The sequence below is a fragment of the Coffea arabica genome, chromosome 2c, assembly GCF_036785885.1.
Source record: "Coffea arabica cultivar ET-39 chromosome 2c, Coffea Arabica ET-39 HiFi, whole genome shotgun sequence".
NCBI classification, from domain to species: Eukaryota; Viridiplantae; Streptophyta; class Magnoliopsida; order Gentianales; family Rubiaceae; genus Coffea; species Coffea arabica.
The window spans coordinates 4,807,571-4,826,490 of NC_092312.1; the positions used below are offsets into that span (position 1 = coordinate 4,807,571).

The 18,920-nt window shown below is 37.3% G+C and overlaps 2 protein-coding genes across 3 annotated transcripts; one reads left to right on the plus strand and one right to left on the minus strand.

The window, feature by feature from the left end:
- Positions 1-5,141: 5,141 nt before the first annotated feature.
- On the plus strand, positions 5,142-8,508 carry LOC113725330 (probable leucine-rich repeat receptor-like protein kinase IMK3). The gene is made up of 2 exons (XM_072073776.1): positions 5,142-7,549; positions 7,636-8,508. Exons 1-2 carry the CDS (start codon positions 5,611-5,613, stop codon positions 8,253-8,255), a joined length of 2,559 nt encoding a protein of 852 aa, XP_071929877.1. The 5' UTR covers positions 5,142-5,610; the 3' UTR covers positions 8,256-8,508.
- A 2,153-nt stretch (positions 8,509-10,661) lies between these two features.
- Positions 10,662-14,430, minus strand: LOC113730304 (sorting nexin 2B-like). Of its 2 annotated transcripts, XM_027254922.2 has the most exons (5): positions 13,010-14,424; positions 12,268-12,477; positions 11,932-12,192; positions 11,451-11,537; positions 10,662-11,039 (listed from the first exon to the last, which is right to left on the minus strand). In XM_027254922.2, exons 1-5 carry the CDS (start codon positions 14,042-14,044, stop codon positions 10,959-10,961), a joined length of 1,674 nt encoding a protein of 557 aa, XP_027110723.1. In that variant the 5' UTR covers positions 14,045-14,424; the 3' UTR covers positions 10,662-10,958. The 2 variants fall into 2 exon arrangements, with proteins under 2 accessions (XP_027110723.1, XP_027110724.1); XM_027254923.2 differs by lacking the exon at positions 11,451-11,537 and having other exon boundaries at positions 13,010-14,430.
- Positions 14,431-18,920: the final 4,490 nt, after the last annotated feature.

The following is an 18,920-nucleotide window of genomic DNA, read 5'->3' on the forward strand; positions in this document are numbered from 1 at the left end:
TGTTGTTCTATAATCTTCTTCTCTAATGCATTGGTATATTATTAAAGCTGCAATCGACTTGCCTAGAGATGAGGACACTGATGCTACATGCTTTTGCAGCCATGCTGAGTATATGGATCTGATTGCAGTTTTTTTAGCTCATCTTCTTTCAACTTCTTGTTGGTGTGTTTTTTTTTTTTTTTTTTTTTTCCAATTGAAAGATACTCCCTCTGTCCTAATTTTAGAGGCCAATTTCTTAGAATATATGTAAAAAAAAAACATCGTATAAATGTATCTTTGACAGCAGGGATTTCTCATTCTATACCTACCGTGCTAGTCAGCACGGCAGCAAGAATGAATTTTGCAAACCTGTCTGACAACTGCTGAATTTCTGGTGTCAGTCGTGTGCACGGCTGCTTGACATCAGAAATTCAACCGGTGTCAGGGAGTGTCAGCCGCAGCCGTGCGCAATCGCATGGCTGCGGCTGGCACTCCCTGACGACTCCAGCCCCTGTCGGATGACTTTGGGAAAAAAAAAAAAGCTTTTAAACGTATTTTGGTTTTATAGCATGGCATGAAGGAAGAGTTCATTTATAGTAAAAGGTGGCTCCGACTCATGCAAGTCAAAAGTGTGTGATGAAGAGAGGATGGATTTCCAGTAAAGAGCAGATCCATCTTTCCCATGCGGAATGCATACCGGTGATACGAAAGGTTATTTTCATTTTTCATTTATTTAAAAAATAAATCAAGAAAGAAGGGGGGATTAAATGCTAGGTTTAGACATCCAGATTCCCCCCCCCCCCCTTCTCCAGACATCCAAAGGAAGGTTGTTAAAAAAAGTGAGGAAACAGCAGAAAGAGCAACAACTGAGCTGGAACAAACCACAAAATGAATGCTATACTTTAAATTTCCAAACTGAAAGCCTGCCTTACAAGGTGCTTGGAATCTCAATGTCAAAGTAACGATAACCTGCTGCTCAACTTAGTAATGTAATTTGTAACCGAGAAGAAGATTTTCCTGTCATAAAGCCTAAGCTCTTGGAGCTTTGAACTAGAAGAGCTTGTTTGGTATCCTGTCATAAAGCTTAAGCTCTTGGAGCTTTGAACTAGAAGCGCTTGTTTGGCCGTTTTGTACCGCTTCTCATCATTGTGCAGAAATCTTCATAATTGATTCTTCCATCCTCGAATATTGACGGCATAAAAAATGGAGTTACATAGTGAGCGGACAAACATGATCAAAAGTTGACAAGTTTTTAGACACGTGCAACAAAGGAAGAATAATGCTCACATTATTTGTATCCACTTCCGATATTGTTTCTTTTGTAGTTGCTGGGTCTAGGGATGGCAATGGGGCAGGGGATATTTCCCCCAACCCCGCCTTGTTGCATTTTAATTTCACCCACTCCTGCCCTGCCTCGCCCCGCTTCCCTCACGGGGGCATCCATGGAGTTAAAATTTTTTTTTTATATAACTTAATTATAATTAAATTTGAGCAAATAATCAAATATTAAATATTAACGCATCACCAAATTATTATTCATTATAACTTCACAATTGAAACTCATAAAAATAATTAAACAAAAATTATTTGAATACAATTTAATATAATAAAACAAATATAACTAAAATAATCAAGTTTTCACTTTTGATACAACTACAATTACTAAATTATTATTGTGTTTTTTTAGAAAAAGTGTTATTGTATTAAGTGTAGTTAAGAATTTAATATAAATATATTAATAAATTTAGCATGAGCAATTAATAATTTTTATTAATAGACATATATAATTAGTAATATAATTGATAATATCATTATATATATATATATATATATATTTGGTGGGGTCCATTTCTAAACGGGGGTAAAAAATTCCCCCCGCCCCCCGCCCCCGCCCCAATGACCCCCCGCGGGGCGGGTGCCCGTTCCTATTGCCATCCCTAGTTGGGTCACCCATTCCATCATCTTCATTACACACTTTTGACTTGTACGAGTGGCAGCCACCTTTTGCTATAAAAGAGCTCTTCCTTCATGCCATGCTATAAAACCAAATTATGTTTAAAAGCTTTTTTTTTTCCCCCAAAGTCATCCGACAGGGGCTGGAGTCGTCAGGGAGTGCCAGCCGCAACCGTGCACAGTCAGCACGGCTGCGGCCGACACTCCCAAACACCTGTTGAATTTCTGGTGTCAGGCAGCCGTGCACAGTCAGCACACGGCTGTGGCTGACATCAGAAATTCAGCAGTTGTCAGACAGGTATAGAATGAGAAATCCCCGCTGTTAGAGATACATTTATGTGATGTTTTTTTTTTTTACATATATTCTAAGAAATTAGCCAATTTTAGAGTGGTTTTTGGGAATTCAATATTTTGTGGAGATAGTATAATCATCATATTTTGATGAGGTGATATTGGTAAATTTATTTATGTATCCTTTAAATCAAACTGTTTCCATGTTAAATGTGTTTTGAGATTTTAAAAATTGTTTTCTTAAATGATAAGATTGAAACCATGTGTTAAATTTGAAATGGTGATTTTTATTTTGAAACACTCGTAAAGTGAAAACATGAGATTCATAATGGGCCGGAGGGAGCAATAGTTGATGGTTTATTTTTAATGGAAAATGGATGGGCAGTGGTTCTAATGTGCTGACTGTAGTAAAGCCCTAATGATCTCTGGATGATCCAATGATCATACCATACCATTGGTGCAAGTCGTTTGATTCGGTGGTCAAAACGATAATCATTTGATTACGAAGTTTCCCTGTACGACCTTATGTATATGCGAACTGGACCAAAGCCCAACATTGCGAGAAACTTTCACTGCAACAATGCTAGCCCACAGGCAGGAACTATTATGCCAATAAACATGGTGTTTTTTTTAAGCAGATTTTCGAATGCATTGCAAACTAGCTAATTTTGTCGGTAATATACTCTCTTCTTTCTTGCTACTCGTTACTACAGGGCAAGATCATCTTCTAGTACCGTTGCCATCATCGGATCCTTTGTATTTCTAGTTGCAATCTTGTTGGGCATAGCATGCAGTCGTATTGTTGAATTAAACTTCTTTTAAAAGAATGCAAAAAGAGTGAGTAATCTTAAATAATAAGAATACCTGATGTGATGGCGCGTTAATAACTAATTAATCAAGAAACAAAAAAAAAGGAAAATAAAATTGTTAATCTATAGGAAAAAATTATCCGTTTGGATTGGCCATTTTTTGAAAAACAAGTTTTTCAAATACAATATTACAGTAATACACAAATAAAAATAACTCAAAAAAATTTCATTCATACAATATATCAAATATTTCAAAAACTATTTATAGTAAAAGTTTTTAATATACATTGTTATAGTAAAATTTTTCAAAAACATCCCAAAAAATAGTTAATCCAAACGGAGCCTTTAATTTATTATGATTTTTTGCTTGAGGGCCATTGAAATAGAAAGTGAAAATAAGTTTTGGATAGGTGAATTGATTTTTTGCTAGTTTTAGTTTTTAAATTGAAAATTTTTTTTCTTAAGATTACAAATTTATCCTCCTATCCAAGTGGATGATTTTGAAATCAGCTAGGAACATACGTTTAATGTGTCCTTTGGAATTTGCAGAAATGAAGGTTATGGTATGTGAATTATAATATCTACGGTACATGAGATTTTAGAAAAGTGGTGCCAATAACGGCCCAACTACAATGGAAAATATATAGTAAGCCTAATGTCTACGGTACGTACATGAACATGAGATTTTAGATGATTGGTGAATAAAAATACTGCATGCATGGTACTATTTTACATAAAATTGCTAATTGTGCCAGCGTTAAAACGATATGTTCCTGGACGAGCCAAAGTTGATAAAGATTGCAGAGCTCTTTGGCCCTTTTTGCATGAATTTGGTGTTTATGTGCAAAATGGGATATGGAAAGTTGATTGCCAATTTTGTAATAACCTGCACGTAATTCATAAATGTTCATTCCACCTTTTTCTTGGAAACCCCATTCTTCACAAAATTCTAAGAAAAGCTCTTCATGTGATTTTATTTGTTGTAAGTATGTAATTACAGTCCTATAATTTGAAATTAAAAAATTTATAATAAATATTCATATTTCAAAAATGATAAAATATTATAATCAAATTATTTGCTGAAGATGGAGACTCAGGTCCCTGGTTCGAACCTTGCTGCCAGCAAGTTGCTGAGGATGGTGAATAGTCTGCGGGGTCCACTCCCTGCGGGACACACCTAAAAAAAAAAAAAAAAAAAGTACATAAGTTATTCATCGTGCATATTAAAACAAGAGTCAAGTTCCTTGTGCAAAGTAACAAATAACATAGCACGAATAAACAAACACATGTGAAAATATATAATAATAGATTTCAAGGCAATCAAGTAAATTTTATACATATTTTATTTCATTTTGACGTCTAAATATTGATTGTACATGAACATTTCATCCTGACATTCGTACGAAATATTGGAATGAATTTTTTTTTCAATAACATTAATTCTAATTGAAAAAACATTTTGGATGGAAAAACCTTTCCATTCTAAGCATTTCGATGTACCAAAGTGTAAAAGAGGAAGTGACATGTGCAGAGAGTTTATTATAAATTGTGTAAGTTGTTAATTATATATCATGGCAAGTCATTGAACTATTTGTTTATTGGTAATAATCTTATGGAACTGGAAATGGGGCCCCACATTTACAATTTACATTAGAAGCTTGTCTAAAATTTTGCCACATCAGCAATTCAGAGAATATGTGCGGTGGCGTTACAAAATTTGGATTAGAGTCTGCCCACGTGCTTGCCACTTGTTTATTTCTGGTCATCGTCAAACCTAGAAGAGGACAAATCCATGTTGGAAACCTCGTATAACAATAAATAGAAATAGAGACTTCTCCAAAAAGCCACGTAGGTAAAGATACTCATGTAAAGACTATTATGTGCATGGATAACACTCAGATTATGGTCAACGGTGATGGGGTGTTTGGTCAATTACTCGCCAAGGACAAGTGTGAATGGTGTGACCATCCTAATCCTAAACTAAGCTAGTTTAAAAGGCAGCCATATCTGGGCCCACATGAAAAAGATAGCCGTTGGAATAGAGGAGCGGCCGGTGAAATAAAAACACGGCCTCTGTTTCCCAACCCCAGAGGGCACCAGCCACCAAAAATAGCCGTTAGGCTTTCTTCAGCGCCGTGAAAGAAGCGCCTCTGCAGTCTGCAGCAATCTATTCTATTGGCACCTGACAGTTTTCATGCCTCCCACAAACTGTAGATTCTTTCCCTTTGGCTCTTCTCTCTCTCTCTCAGCTTCTTCACTTCTTCACGTGCCACATCGCAGGAGCCTACATCATCCTCCATCTCTCTTGGTAGGGTACTACTACTCACTTAGTTCTCAAGTTCCCACTACAAAACCTTCGTCCTAAAACTGTTCCTTTTCTTGCTTCAGTTGTACTAGCATGCGTTCTCTCTTTCTCTAGACCTGCTTAAAGAAAACTTTACAAGGGACGGGAAAGGGAGAGAATCATTCACCAACTAATTACTTTCCAGAAATCTTTCTGAGGAATCTTTAAGTTTATCCCTCTTCATTATTTACCCTTTACATTCTTTCATGTCCTCATTATTCTTTTAGTTTGGTCATGGACAGTTTCGTAGACAACCCACAACCATTCTCTCGTTTCTTAATCCAAGGAACCGAGTTGCACGATATTTCTGATAGAAAGAAAGAAAGATGGAAGATTCATTTCTATGCTCATTTTTTGCTGTTATTTCTACTGCTACTGATCTGTTCCTTTCAACCAGCTTCTAGTCAGGCATGGGATGGTATAATTATCACACAAGCAGACTACGAAGCATTGCAAGCATTCAAACATGAATTGGTTGATCCTAAAGGGTTCCTGAGAAGCTGGAACGACAGTGGTATTGGAGCTTGTTCCGGTGGTTGGGCCGGGATTAAATGTGCTCGGGGACTAGTAATTGTAATCCAGCTTCCCTGGAAAGGTCTAGGTGGTCGAGTAACTGAAAAAATTGGGCAGCTTCAAGCTCTCAGAAAGCTTAGCCTCCACGATAATGCAATTGGTGGTGCAATTCCTTCCTCGTTGGGCCTTCTGCCTAACCTCAGAGGTGTTCAATTATTCAATAATCGGTTTTCTGGTTCAATCCCACCTACACTTGGTTTGAGTCCCCTTCTTCAATCACTAGATTTCAGTAACAACTCCCTCTCTGGAACTATTCCAGCTACTCTTGCCAATTCAACCAGGCTCTTTAGGCTTAATTTTAGCTACAACTCTCTGTCTGGTTCAATTCCCGCCAGCCTTACTCAATCGCAATCGCTGATTTTTCTTGCTCTAGAGCACAACAATCTCTCTGGTTCCATTCCCGACTCTTGGGGTGGAAATGTGAAGGCCCTCTATCAACTTCAGTCCCTGACACTTGGTCACAATTCATTTTCTGGGACAATTCCAGCTTCTCTTGGCAACTTAAGTGAGCTCCAAGAGATTTCACTCAGTCATAACCACATGGCTGGATTGATACCCAATGAAATTGGAAGACTATCTAGGCTTAGAACACTTGATTTCTCATATAATGCACTCAATGGCAGCTTACCTGCCGCTCTTTCCAATTTATCAAACCTTGTAGTTTTGAACTTGGAAAGCAACCATCTTGACCACCAAATTCCTGCAGCTGTAAACAAACTACAGAAACTATCTGTTCTCAACTTGAGAAATAACCAATTTGCTGGTCCTATTCCAGCAACAGTTGGGAACATTTCTTTCCTGACACAAGTTGATTTATCTCAAAACAAGTTTAGCGGAGAGATTCCAGCATCTATAGGTGATTTACCTAATCTTAGTTCCTTTAATGTGTCTTACAACAATCTGTCCGGTCCTGTTCCAACTAAGCTTGCTCAAAAGTTCAATGCAAGCGCCTTCGTGGGCAATCTTGAGCTATGCGGATACAGTGCATTAACCCAATGTCCAATACCACCCTCTCCGGGCCCATCAACTCCACCAGAAACTCCAGCAAAGAAACATCATAGACTGAGCACCAAAGACATTATTCTCATCGCAGCTGGGGCTCTCCTCATCGTTCTGCTTGTCCTTTGCTGCATTTTGATATGCTTGCTGATCGGGAGGAAAGCTGCTACGAAATCCAAGGATGGTCAGGTTGCAGGAAGGGCGGCTGCTGCTGGTACCAGGGCCGGAGAAAAAGGCGCTCCTCCAACTGCAGGTGAAGTTGAAGCAGCTGGAGAAGCAGGAGGAAAGCTTGTCCACTTTGATGGACCCATGGTTTTTACAGCAGACGATCTGTTGTGTGCCACAGCAGAGATCATGGGTAAGAGCACCTATGGAACAGTATATAAGGCAACACTGGAGGATGGCAGTGTTGCTGCAGTGAAGAGATTGAGAGAGAAGATTACTAAAGGACAAAGGGAATTTGAAACTGAGGTTAATATACTGGGGAAGATCAGGCATCCAAACCTTTTAGCGATGAGGGCTTATTATTTAGGTCCGAAAGGTGAAAAGCTTCTCGTATTCGATTACATGCCTAAAGGAAGTCTGGCAACCTTCCTTCATGGTGAGTTCAAATTAGCCCCTATTCTTGCATAGGATTTGACCATTTCGCTGTGCACAAGTAATTTGAACTTTCTTCTTCTCTTGCAGCTCGAGGACCCGATACGCCTATTGATTGGCTAGCAAGAATGAGAATAGCAAAAGGCATGACGAGGGGATTGCTCTATCTTCACACCCAGGCGAACATTATTCATGGGAATCTTACATCAAGCAATGTTTTGCTTGATGAAAACGCAAATGCAAAAATTTCAGATTATGGACTTTCACGTCTGATGACACCGGCTGCAAATGCAAATGTGATTGCAACTGCAGGAGCGCTAGGCTATCGAGCTCCTGAACTTTCGAAGCTCAAGAAAGCAAACGCAAAGACGGATGTTTACAGCCTTGGCGTAATCATGTTGGAACTTCTGACTGGAAAATCTCCGGGAGAGGCGATGAATGGTGCTGATTTGCCTCAGTGGGTCGCTTCAATTGTGAAAGAGGAGTGGACCAATGAAGTTTTTGATTTGGAACTGATGAACGATGCTTCCACAATTGGTGATGAGCTACTGAATACATTGAAACTGGCTTTGCACTGTGTTGATCCCTCGCCATCAGCTCGACCTGAAGTTCAGCAAGTTCTGCAGCAGCTGGAAGAGATCAGACCGGAGACTGCCGCTGCTAGTCCCGGGGATGATGCTGATGCAGCCCCCTCCTCAGCAAATGATTAAATATCATCCAGGATTTTGGTTAAGTTTTTTTTTTTTTTTTTTTTTTGGGTTCACTATTCTTTCATTCTTGGATTTATAATTTGGTGTGGGATTGGGTAGTTTGTCTAATGGCTATTTCTGTAAATAGGGAAATGGGCTACTTTCTTTGACGGCGGATTCAGCGTGTGTGTACACTTTGGAATGCTTCTTAATTCCAATTCCCCAAATTTTTGGGATAATTTTGGAAACCTCCCCTAAGGTTTCCAACAATTTCACTGAGCTTCCCTTAGGTTTCAAAATTTTCATTAATTTCCTTTGAACTTAAGGTTTCAGAAACAAAATCAGTCCAAATAAAAAAGGGTACTACTAACAAAAATATTTTGAAGTGTAAGTTGGTAATTTTGTTCCATATATGCCATTTTTGGATTATCCACTAGCCGAACTTGCACGTAAAATTGATAGGGAACGAGTGAAATTCGCAAAAGATGAATAGCAGCAACAAAAGTCTTTGCGATGATTAGTACAAACTGCAGTGGCCATATTTTCTATCTTTTACAACACTATATAAAGGACACAATAAGCTCTATAATAAAGCTATCAAATTATTAATATAAACATCTAAATTTGGGGTAAAAAACGGATCATAAATCGGTGAAAGTAAAGTTATTGGTCATAAAGCATACAGGTTTTAGTCAACAAATTATCAATAAAGGTATGAATTAGTTTTATCTTGATGTGTAAGGTTCAGCAAAACAAACTAGTAATTTTTCAAAAGCATATTACTTATCTCTTAAACAAATAAGTTTAGAAAATTGCATAGATCATGAAAAACACATAACAAAATGAACATCATATGTACTCTTGAACCAAGATTTAATAGGACACATAAATATTGTTCACCATCAATGTCTAACTATCAAATCTCTATATTATTCAACAAATATTGTTTTACCAAATTGTATAAAGTTATCTAGCCTTGTTATTGTCAATTGATGTCAACCACAAAAACGGTGCTATGTTACAATAGCAATTGGTGCCATTTTTTTATCGCAATTTTGGTTGCTAATTTGAGATGAAGCAATAGTTATTCTAGTTTAATTAGTTAACCTCATTTATTTAATGCCCTGACCTTATTTTTGGTCAAATATCCATTTATTATAAAGCGTAATGTCTTAAGGTAGAGTAGTACTTTTATCATATCTTGTGTAAGCAATAGGGCTCATATTTATAATGAGAGAGATCAATGAAAGTCTCAGAAACCTCAGGGTAGGTCCCTAAAATTATCCCTAAATTTTGGAATTGAAGATTATGAAAATATCTCATTCTTTTGCTTTCCTAAAAGGGATAATTTCAAAAACCTCAGGACTTCAAAATTACACCAGTCTTCCTCCAGATTATAAAAATTACACTAACCTCCATCGAGATTAATTAGCTTATAACATTTAGACTTAATCAATAATTAAAAAGTAATATTATAAGAGAAAAGATAATATGATTACATCACTATCCCTCATTTACTAAATTAGTTAATTAACTTGATACTAACCCACACATTAAAGTAAAATACTAAAATTTGTTGTTTATCATAAGGGATTAAATCACATATAATATCAAAAAATAATATATCATTTTATATTTTTCACTTAATATAAGATCCAAATTAATTTTTTCAGTTATATACCTATTATCAAACATGATCAACAACAAATAATCAAAAAGTTTGCAATCAAAATATTATAGAGAACAAATTTTAGCATCATCAATATTCTTGTCAACATATTAAAGTTAGTTGCTTGAATTTTTTATGATATTAAAATTCGCACTTTATAATATTTTGGTTACATATTTTTTTAATTATTTATTATTGATCTTGTTTGACAATGAATTTATAACTGAAAAAAGATATTTAGATATTATATTAAATGAAATATATAGAATAATATAATATTTTTCTACCATATGTTAATCTCTAATGATAAATAGTAAATTGTAATTTTTTTAATGTTTGAACTGATATTAAATTAATTAAATAATTTAATTAATAAGAGACAAGAATAAAATCATATTATTTTCTCTTTTTTAATATCACTTTTTAATTATTAATTAAATTTAGACGTGACGAGATAATAAATCTCAAAAAAATTAATATAATTTTAAAAATCAGAGAAACCAGTGACATAGTCAAAAGTCTCAGGAGAAGTTTTGAAATTATTTCCATCCTAAACTAAACAGGGCTACGACCATTGTGCATGGGAACTGATGCGTGCCGGCCTTGCCCTTTTCAGTCTTTCAATTCCCAACCTTTTTCTTGGCTTTTCTTTTTTCTGAATTGGTCCTGTTGGGCTTTTCTGCGCCCCCGTACGCGGTAACCGCAACCGTACCATCGCACCTATGAAGCACTAAAAATTCAATCACGCACCAAAGAAGTAGAAAACAAATATCTTAGGAGAACCACTACAGAGTGTACACAACCTTCCTCTCAAACACAAAGTAGCACCAGCCAAAAACAAAATTTGTTTCGTCACTTCTTGTGACAACCAGTTTGGTGTACAAGACAGCAAAACTGAATCTCTTAAGCACACTTCCACCGATTTTACATGTAACAATCAAAAGCTGATACAAGTATATAGCTTCCACCATGCGATGAATAAGTGACTCCATTAACTAGTGTACATGACTGAAGTACAAAGGAAGTTGGAAAAGGAAATATTTACAGCCAGCTCTTCAGCTAGTGCATTTCACATATCCGCTTGTTTCTTCTGCAACCGTCTCCCATACACTGGCCATTTTCTCAGCATATCCTGCCTGCTAAAATTAAACGTGTTACTTGTCCAGAAATTAGGAACGGTAATCAGAAAATGGCAGCCAGACAAGTAAAGATCCTCGAAACATCACAATAGAGGTACGTTAAATCCACAAGTAGTTTTATTTGGTATCTCCAGATATAGATGAAACTGGAGGAGGAAAACGGTGCCACTAGATGAGAAAGTAAGAAACTGAAGGAACAAAATTAGCACAGATATCCACTTGCCAAAACTTATCAGATGTATTTTTTATCAATTTGAATTTAAGAAGAAAAGATTGAAACACCGATACAGGCCAAGTTCAGCTATTGAGACCAAACTAATCTTCCAAGGTCATATAGACAATCTTCCTCTCTCCACCAAAACAAACGACAGGGAAGAATTGACACAAGCAGAGAAAAACAATACTTACCTGATTAACAATAAATCCTTTCAACATGCTCAAGAAGTCTTCACGCCTCTCCCTGTCTAATCTGTCTAGCTCATTTCTATTGTTCTCCTGCATAGATCACACCATATACCACACTTGATTCCATACTATTAACCAGCACGTTTAACTGTAAGAAATAAGCTTCTATATTTTGCATCCAAGTTTCATAAAGTCCTCCAAATCCTCCCCCTTCGCCATTTCAAAGTCTTCTCAGATATTAAGAACCATTAACATGTTGTTTAAGCAAAGAATTGTAGACAATTTATTTTACAAGTTTGCCAGGCTAGTTGGATATTTGAAGTGTCTAGTCGTATCAAAAGACACCAGGTTATGTGAGCTACTTAAGAAGTTGGACAGCAGAGAAAGACCTATCAGGACAAACAAGTGAATAAACAAAAGCATATGCTAAAGACAGATTTACATGTTCTTCAAGCAGCTGTTCATTAAAATGAAATAATCCTACCTTTATTCGTTTATATTCTGCAATAGCACAAGTTTTGGCATCCTCCGTAGCCCTTACAGTTTCCCTTAACTCTTCTATTTTCCGGATTCTAGCCCTGTCTCCACCAAATATCTTAGATGAAGCAACTTCAAGCTTTTCAATTCTTGAATTTAATGATGACAACTCAGATAAAAGGGTCTGAACAGTCAATAGAGCATTTGATCGGTCTGAAAATGCATTGTTGACAGCTAACATCACTCCGAGGTATTCATGCAGCTTATCCTGGTAAGTGCATGAGCCATGTGAAAATATGAATTCTAGGTCATGAAAGTCAAGAAATATAAACCAGTGATTTACCAAATGCTTGACAGTCTGTGAATTCAATTCCCGATATAGTCTGCTAGCTTTGACAGCAGCAGTTGCAACATTCTTCATGTCAGCTGCTCGCACTCTTTGGGAATCGTAAACAGCTTCCTCGGTCTCAAACTTAGTTAACTTGACTAGAGCCAGGCCCAATTGCCCAACTGTTTCTCCAATGTCTTGCTGAGCTTTCACAAGCTCTTCAGCCTAAAATAACCAAAAAAAATTAACAATTTTCTAAAATCAAGCAACTCCATTACCTGTCAGAATTTTCCAATAGAAATTGCAACAAGAAAAATTGAATACTTATGTGCTGTAAACTAGAAACAAGAATATGGTATTGTTCAATAAAGAAAGGAGTCTAGGCAAGTCAAGTGCATCGAACCCATCCCCACATTCTCTAAGCAAACCTCAGCTTCAACTGAGTTTTAGCAATATTACTGATCTTAATACCCTGAAAGCTAATAATGATTGGAAATGGTATATTTCAGTGCAAACTACATGTAATTGTAAGTACTAAAAGGTAATGAAGAATCGCAGTAATATGTGAGCCAGTATCAAGTCAAAATTTCCCAGGATCATTTTCTAGATATTAGGATACACGTTCACAACTTGTTAGTAAAGGACGCACCACTAAAGAAAGCAATACGACATATAAAGAGACACAAGCACAATAATTGCAAACTATAAATTCGATTAAATCAAGGAATGCCACAAAATAGTAGGCAAGAAATCGAACCTGCTGAGAGACATTGCTGAGCTGCTGTTCCAATTCCTGCAACTTATCTTTCCTCTCCATAAATTCCTTGTCCTCCTCTACCAAAGCTGGCTTCGTTGCACCCCAATCATTAGTAACGCTTTGCTTCAACTCCTTAAAAAGCCTCAGCAAATCCTTCCCACCTTTTGCAGGCTGGGCCACCTCATTCACATCCACCACTCCCGCAACAACCTCCCCGCCAAACAACTGCCTGGGCAGCTTCACCGCCCCATCCAACATCCTCGACGCAACATCCGTAGGTTTCATCAGCGGCAGCTTTCCTTGCGACTCCAGAAACAACCTCAACTCTTCACTCCTCCGAATGGCCGTATGCTTGGCCAACCTCCTCAAATACTTTTCCAATGCCGCTCTCCTCTGCTCCACAAAATCCTGCGTCTGCATCACCTGACTCTCCACCACGCTCTTATCCGGCCTAATCGGAATAATAAACCCTCGGTAAGCCTCTGACAACCGGTCGGAGAGCGTAACCACATCTCGGAACCTCCTCCGGACGCTAAATTCAGTACCGTTGAACTCCGGTATGTTGGTGCGCGTGATAATTAAGTAAGTAAAATAAGAGGTACCGCCGGGGACAAGTGAAGTGGCGATGTCCTGCTCCTTCTGAGGATCGGAGACGGATATTTTAAGAAAATCTGAGGAGGAATATGAGGGAGAGGAGGCGGAGGGGGAGGAGGTGGAGAGGTCATGGCCGTTGATCTCGGAGGAGGCGTCGAAGGATCGGAAGACGGCGTCGGCGTAAGACGGAGGTTCGAGAATGAAGGAGTGAGGGTCAGGGTTTTGAGTTTGACTCTGAGGGTGCAGGAGGGGGGATGGAGAAGAGCGCAGTGGATCAGTGTCAGAGTCGTGGTTGGTGGGGATTTGGGCCAAGGGAGGAGATGAGGAGAGCGGATGGGGTGGGACGGCGGCGTCGTCGTTGAGGACCAAGGACTCCATTTCTTCTTTGGATGCGTAGAGACGGGCCTGTTCCGAGCCCTGGTGGCTCTCATAGCCCATCATTTTTTTGCAAATAATATCGATTTACGGATCCTAAATTAATATACGAAAACACTAAACACTAAAAAATGTAGGGAGGGTAGTGAAGGTGGTGATTTTAGGGACAGGTAAGATGAGAAAACGGCGGAAGGTGGAGGAGAATCAGGTGTTGAGGGGGAGGGAGGTGGTTGTCGGTCGCCGTTTCGGAGATTCCACGGCAAGTCTAGCGAGAGAGAGAGGATGGATATGATGGGTCGCCACGTGATTGCCACGTGTGCGGTTTATCATTTGTACTCACGAGATAAGACTTTTTTCTTTTTCTTGATAATCACGAGACGAGATAGACTTCTTCTTCGTTTTTTTGGAACTTGCACGGTTTGCTTTTTCTGCAGCTCTTAAAAAAGTCCAGAATCCATCAAACCCCCTGACGATGCTCGGAGGAAGAACAGAAGGTGAAATTAAGCGAACTAACAAAATCCAAGTTTGTTTGGACGAGGATTATTTGTCAAAATTTATTTGTCAAAATTTATTTGCTTACATCATTATTATAATTTTTAATATATATTTTTTATTTTTTTAATTATTTTTTTATTTCACATATATCACATCACGAAAAATACTACAGTAAAAATATCTCAAACAATTTACAATTCAAACAGAACTGGGTAATTTTGTACAATTAGAAAGTTAATCATGGTGAGGATCTATAAATATCCCCGTCCAAAATTCATTCACTATTGGAACAAACGCCCAGTTCCTGTATTTTTTGTTTCTTCTTCTTCATTGAGGGAAAACAATTAAAGGAGGAGGACAACTTAGTAGACTATATATGCCTACTTGCCCTATGTCAATCAAATAGATGGGCTAAATGCATGAGGAAGGTTTTAGATACTATTTGCTTCGGGCGTGCTTTAAATAATAATTTAACATAAAAAAAAAAAAAAAAAGTCGAACGGATCTATGGAGTCTCTTAGGCCCAAAATTACGCAAGTTGTTCTAGTAATTCTGAACGTGACATATATACGCGAAAGTGCTCCCGGTATTTTAATAGCCCAATGGACCGGTGATGGTTTTGGGTCTAATACATTCAACCCCATACGGAAAGGTCTTAGCCTCTTAGTCGGTTACAAGGTTCTGGGATCCAATACCGGAGCAGTAATCGGGGAAGATATGTGATTGGGGAACCCATTAGTCGCTAATAATCCGTATGTAAACTGGTCAAATGCTCTGATAAGGGACCACCAAGCAGAGTACAAGCTATCAAGATGGAGATGGTGATGGATTTAATGGGTAAAGATGGATGTGAGCGAGCGGCCCATCTGCTAAGAATGTCGTTTGTTAGCTCGGTGATCATGGACTTAGCCATTGGGAATCCGTTCTTCAACTTTCATTACCACTGCTTCAGCAACGTGTACTGGCAGCTCATTTATTGTTTGTTATTACTCCGCCAATGATTGATTAGGTGGCGACAACAAAACGCAATTTAGTTAATTAAATGCTTCACCTATAAACGAAACGATGGGTTATGTGTTCGAGTTATTAAACTGATATAAACTCAAGAATCAAATAGCTTGATCCCTGGCTTAGCCATAACACATACCTAGTGATTCATTAGGTAATGTCAATTGTCATGTGTTCTAGTTTTAATTTTAAAAACACATATAAAATTTGTATGATGCACCTCTACAACTCTGAGGCAATTTTTCAAGTGTCTTGCTGGTATCATGTTTATCCTTATTATTTTCTATTCTTTATCAAACGTTTACACTTTGTGATAATTAACCATACATAGAAAAATTATAACTGCACAAGCACGTCTTACTATTTCATCTCGCTGATCCTAACCTTGCAAGAGATCTTAAAAAGGTTTTTCTAACGCACATGTATTCCACCCAATTTATCGCGCATATACACACTATAACAGCTACTACTTTCTCTTACATTTATACACTTTTTCTAATTAATTCCCTTGCATTTATATGATTTTTCCTGATTAATCTTATATTTCGAAAAAATCTGACACGTGGAATGCATCTTGACGGGTACGCTAGACAGGCCGCCCTTAAACTTATTAAAATTATGGACTGAGATGTCGGAGAAATACTTGCACAAATGGTTGTAATAATCACGCTTTTCTCGTTACAACAACACAGTAATGAATTGATACGGGACTAACTTAAGTACCTAAACTTCACACCCACCGATAACTAACCACTTGAGAAATTGAGACAATAAGGCATAACTTGGCATAAAATGGAGGAGGAAGATGACAGGTTTGACGGGGCAACTATAGATTAGCTCTTCAATCAATTTTTCGTTTTCCACTATGATGCACCTTTTTTAAAGTCAAAGTTGATTTGATTCAAGCAAAGTCGGCTAATGTTTGCGTCCACTAGGCTAATTAAATAATGCTTCAGTTCAAGTACTGCTCCGGAAAGCAATTTGCTTGAATTCAAAGAGACTAGCGGTTGTTATTTCTCTTAAACATCCGCCCCTCCTTTTCAGTCTCGTGCCCTTAAAATTAACAAAAAAAAAATAATCACAAATCAACGATGCCAAAGACAAATCGTTTCGTCAAAGTTTCTAATGCTGATGATGGCTCACGTTTCCGGGAAGAAGGCCAGTGGAAATTTCAGTCATTAGATGTGATGATAGCCAAATGTGTGTATTCATGATGAAACATAGTAGCGTAGGTTGATAGTCTTGGAAATTAAGGCAGAGTATAATGTAAAAAGTTACTCCTAATGTTTATCTGTTGAGTAAACAAGTCGAATTAATTTAACTTTCAGGAAAAGTCCATCAGAAAGCGTATTGTTGAGCCGTCATGGACGGCCTACCTAAATTGGACACAATGAATAGGATACTAACTCCTCATTGGGGGTTTCTCTAACGGAATTTTGTTAGAGTCCATCAGATCCCCGGCTGATCAGTTTTATTAATGGTAATTGGGACCTAATGAATGCGACTTTTTCCATCCGCTTGATGATGTGACTTGGTCAATATCTGCTGTGTCTTTGTCCGGGTTCGACCACAAAATTTGATCCCCTTTTATCACATGCCACACAAGATTAGATTAGGATAGGATAGGTTATACAATAGGATCGTTATTGATAAAAAAAAAAATTTATCACATGCCACACAAGTGTCTAATTCATCTGGTTAAACATGTCTTCAAAAGGAATCAGATGGAAACTTTTTAAGCCCGAATAACATGTTTAGCTTAAAAATATATATATATATATATATATATATATATATATTGCTTAAATGAGGGTATGTTTGCAATCAGTCCCGTTTGTATTGTTGTTTTTTTAATTTTTTTTTGTAAAAAAAATGTATTATAATAATTTGATATATGTAAAGTAAAAATATATTTACGAAAAATATAATTTTTTTTTAAAAGGCTGCAATCCAAACAAGGTTTTGTAATCATTTGAACACTTCATCTCCTATCCAGTTACGTTGCCAACATAAGCTGACTCATTTGATAAGAACAGATTAGCTTTTTTTCACAACAGTTCGTGTGTTCAAATTGAGGGATGTGTTACAGAGAAATCTATAAGAACCCTTTTTAGCGACTGATAGTCTCGTGGTGGTGACCTATGATCTCGGACAATGTATCCTGACTCGTGATAGTAGTAGTAATGAAACCTACCATTTTTTTTTTAACCAAAATATATATATTTTTTTTTAAAAAAAAAAGGAGTCAGATAACCGGACAGGAGATGATGTATTCAAATGATTACATCTTACACAAACCTTACACTTTTGTAATTGCAAACATATATTGGAACAAAATTCAAACGCCAGCCAGGTTACATTATTTATTCAGTTGATGCGCTAAGCCATATTATTAGAACATTGGACGGGAGAAATATAAGCCAAAGAATACTCGACCATTATGAAGTACAAATAGTTATAGTAAAATTGTTAAGACAATTCTCGAAATTTCCTTCCGCACAAGCTGAAAAAATGGTACAGGTAGATGTATTAGAGTTAATAATTTTTGTACTGGTTGCTGTCCTTGCATAAACGAATTGGCAACATATTTATAGGCAGCTGCTTATAATGCCCTCGATATGTAACTAATTTACTATTTTTCCCCCACTCTAATGCTCGTAATAATTGGCACAAAGCCTGACTCCATTTTGTCACCTTATAAATTCTTTGAATTTAACTCACTCAGGATGGTTGGTTTCTCATCACTCCCAACCATTTTATCAACGTTATAACATTGAACACCTTGCATCATGAAAAAAAAAAAGAGACTAAAATTAAGAGATTATCCGAGAGGTGGATAAATATTTGATTTTCTTCCTGCCTACCTCGAAATATATGTTAGAAGTAAGCAGCAGCAGCAGCAGCTAACGGCCACTGGGTCATATGCAGATATACGCGTCTTTAAGATGCGTAAGAAAGTAATCACTGAGTTGACGCAATGATTAGGAGACGGTAACAGAGTTTTTTCTGCCGTGAAGTTATAATTCAAATTACTTAGAAATAGGAACCCTCCTTGCTGTCAAAAAATTAAATAAGTAAAAAAAAAATGCCTTGTATATGTAAGCAAACACAATACGCGGAGATATGAACAAAAACTCCTTTTTTCTAGAAGTAGACGAGGATACTGTTCTAAACCTTGTCGGTTTTTTTTTGTTTTGTTGCTAAGATTTTGAGAAATTGGACCTGGTGAGAATGAGAAGACTTGTGAAGAAAGAATTAATGAAATCCTTCAGTTTGATAGGTCAGTGGGTGCAACAACTCTACAGGGTTGAACTAAGTTTTGCTCAGGAATTTGACCTTAAACAACCTAATCTGCCAAACTTAAAACAACCCTTTCTCTCTTGTTCTGCCCCTATAAAATCAATCGTCTCTCCACCTCTTTCACAAGCAAACACTACCA

Excerpts from the sequence above, each read along its gene's own strand:
- LOC113725330 (XM_072073776.1), top strand. The coding sequence starts at position 5,611 with ATGGACAGTTTCGTAGACAACCCACAACCATTCTCTCGTTTCTTAATC. Across the intron at positions 7,550-7,635 it reads TCTGGCAACCTTCCTTCATG|CTCGAGGACCCGATACGCCT; the intron begins GTGAGTTCAAAT and ends CTTCTCTTGCAG.
- LOC113730304 (XM_027254922.2), bottom strand. The coding sequence starts at position 14,044 with ATGATGGGCTATGAGAGCCACCAGGGCTCGGAACAGGCCCGTCTCTAC. Across the intron at positions 11,538-11,931 it reads CAGAATATAAACGAATAAAG|GAGAACAATAGAAATGAGCT; the intron begins GTAGGATTATTT and ends TGATCTATGCAG. Across the intron at positions 11,040-11,450 it reads AAGGATTTATTGTTAATCAG|GCAGGATATGCTGAGAAAAT; the intron begins GTAAGTATTGTT and ends TAATTTTAGCAG.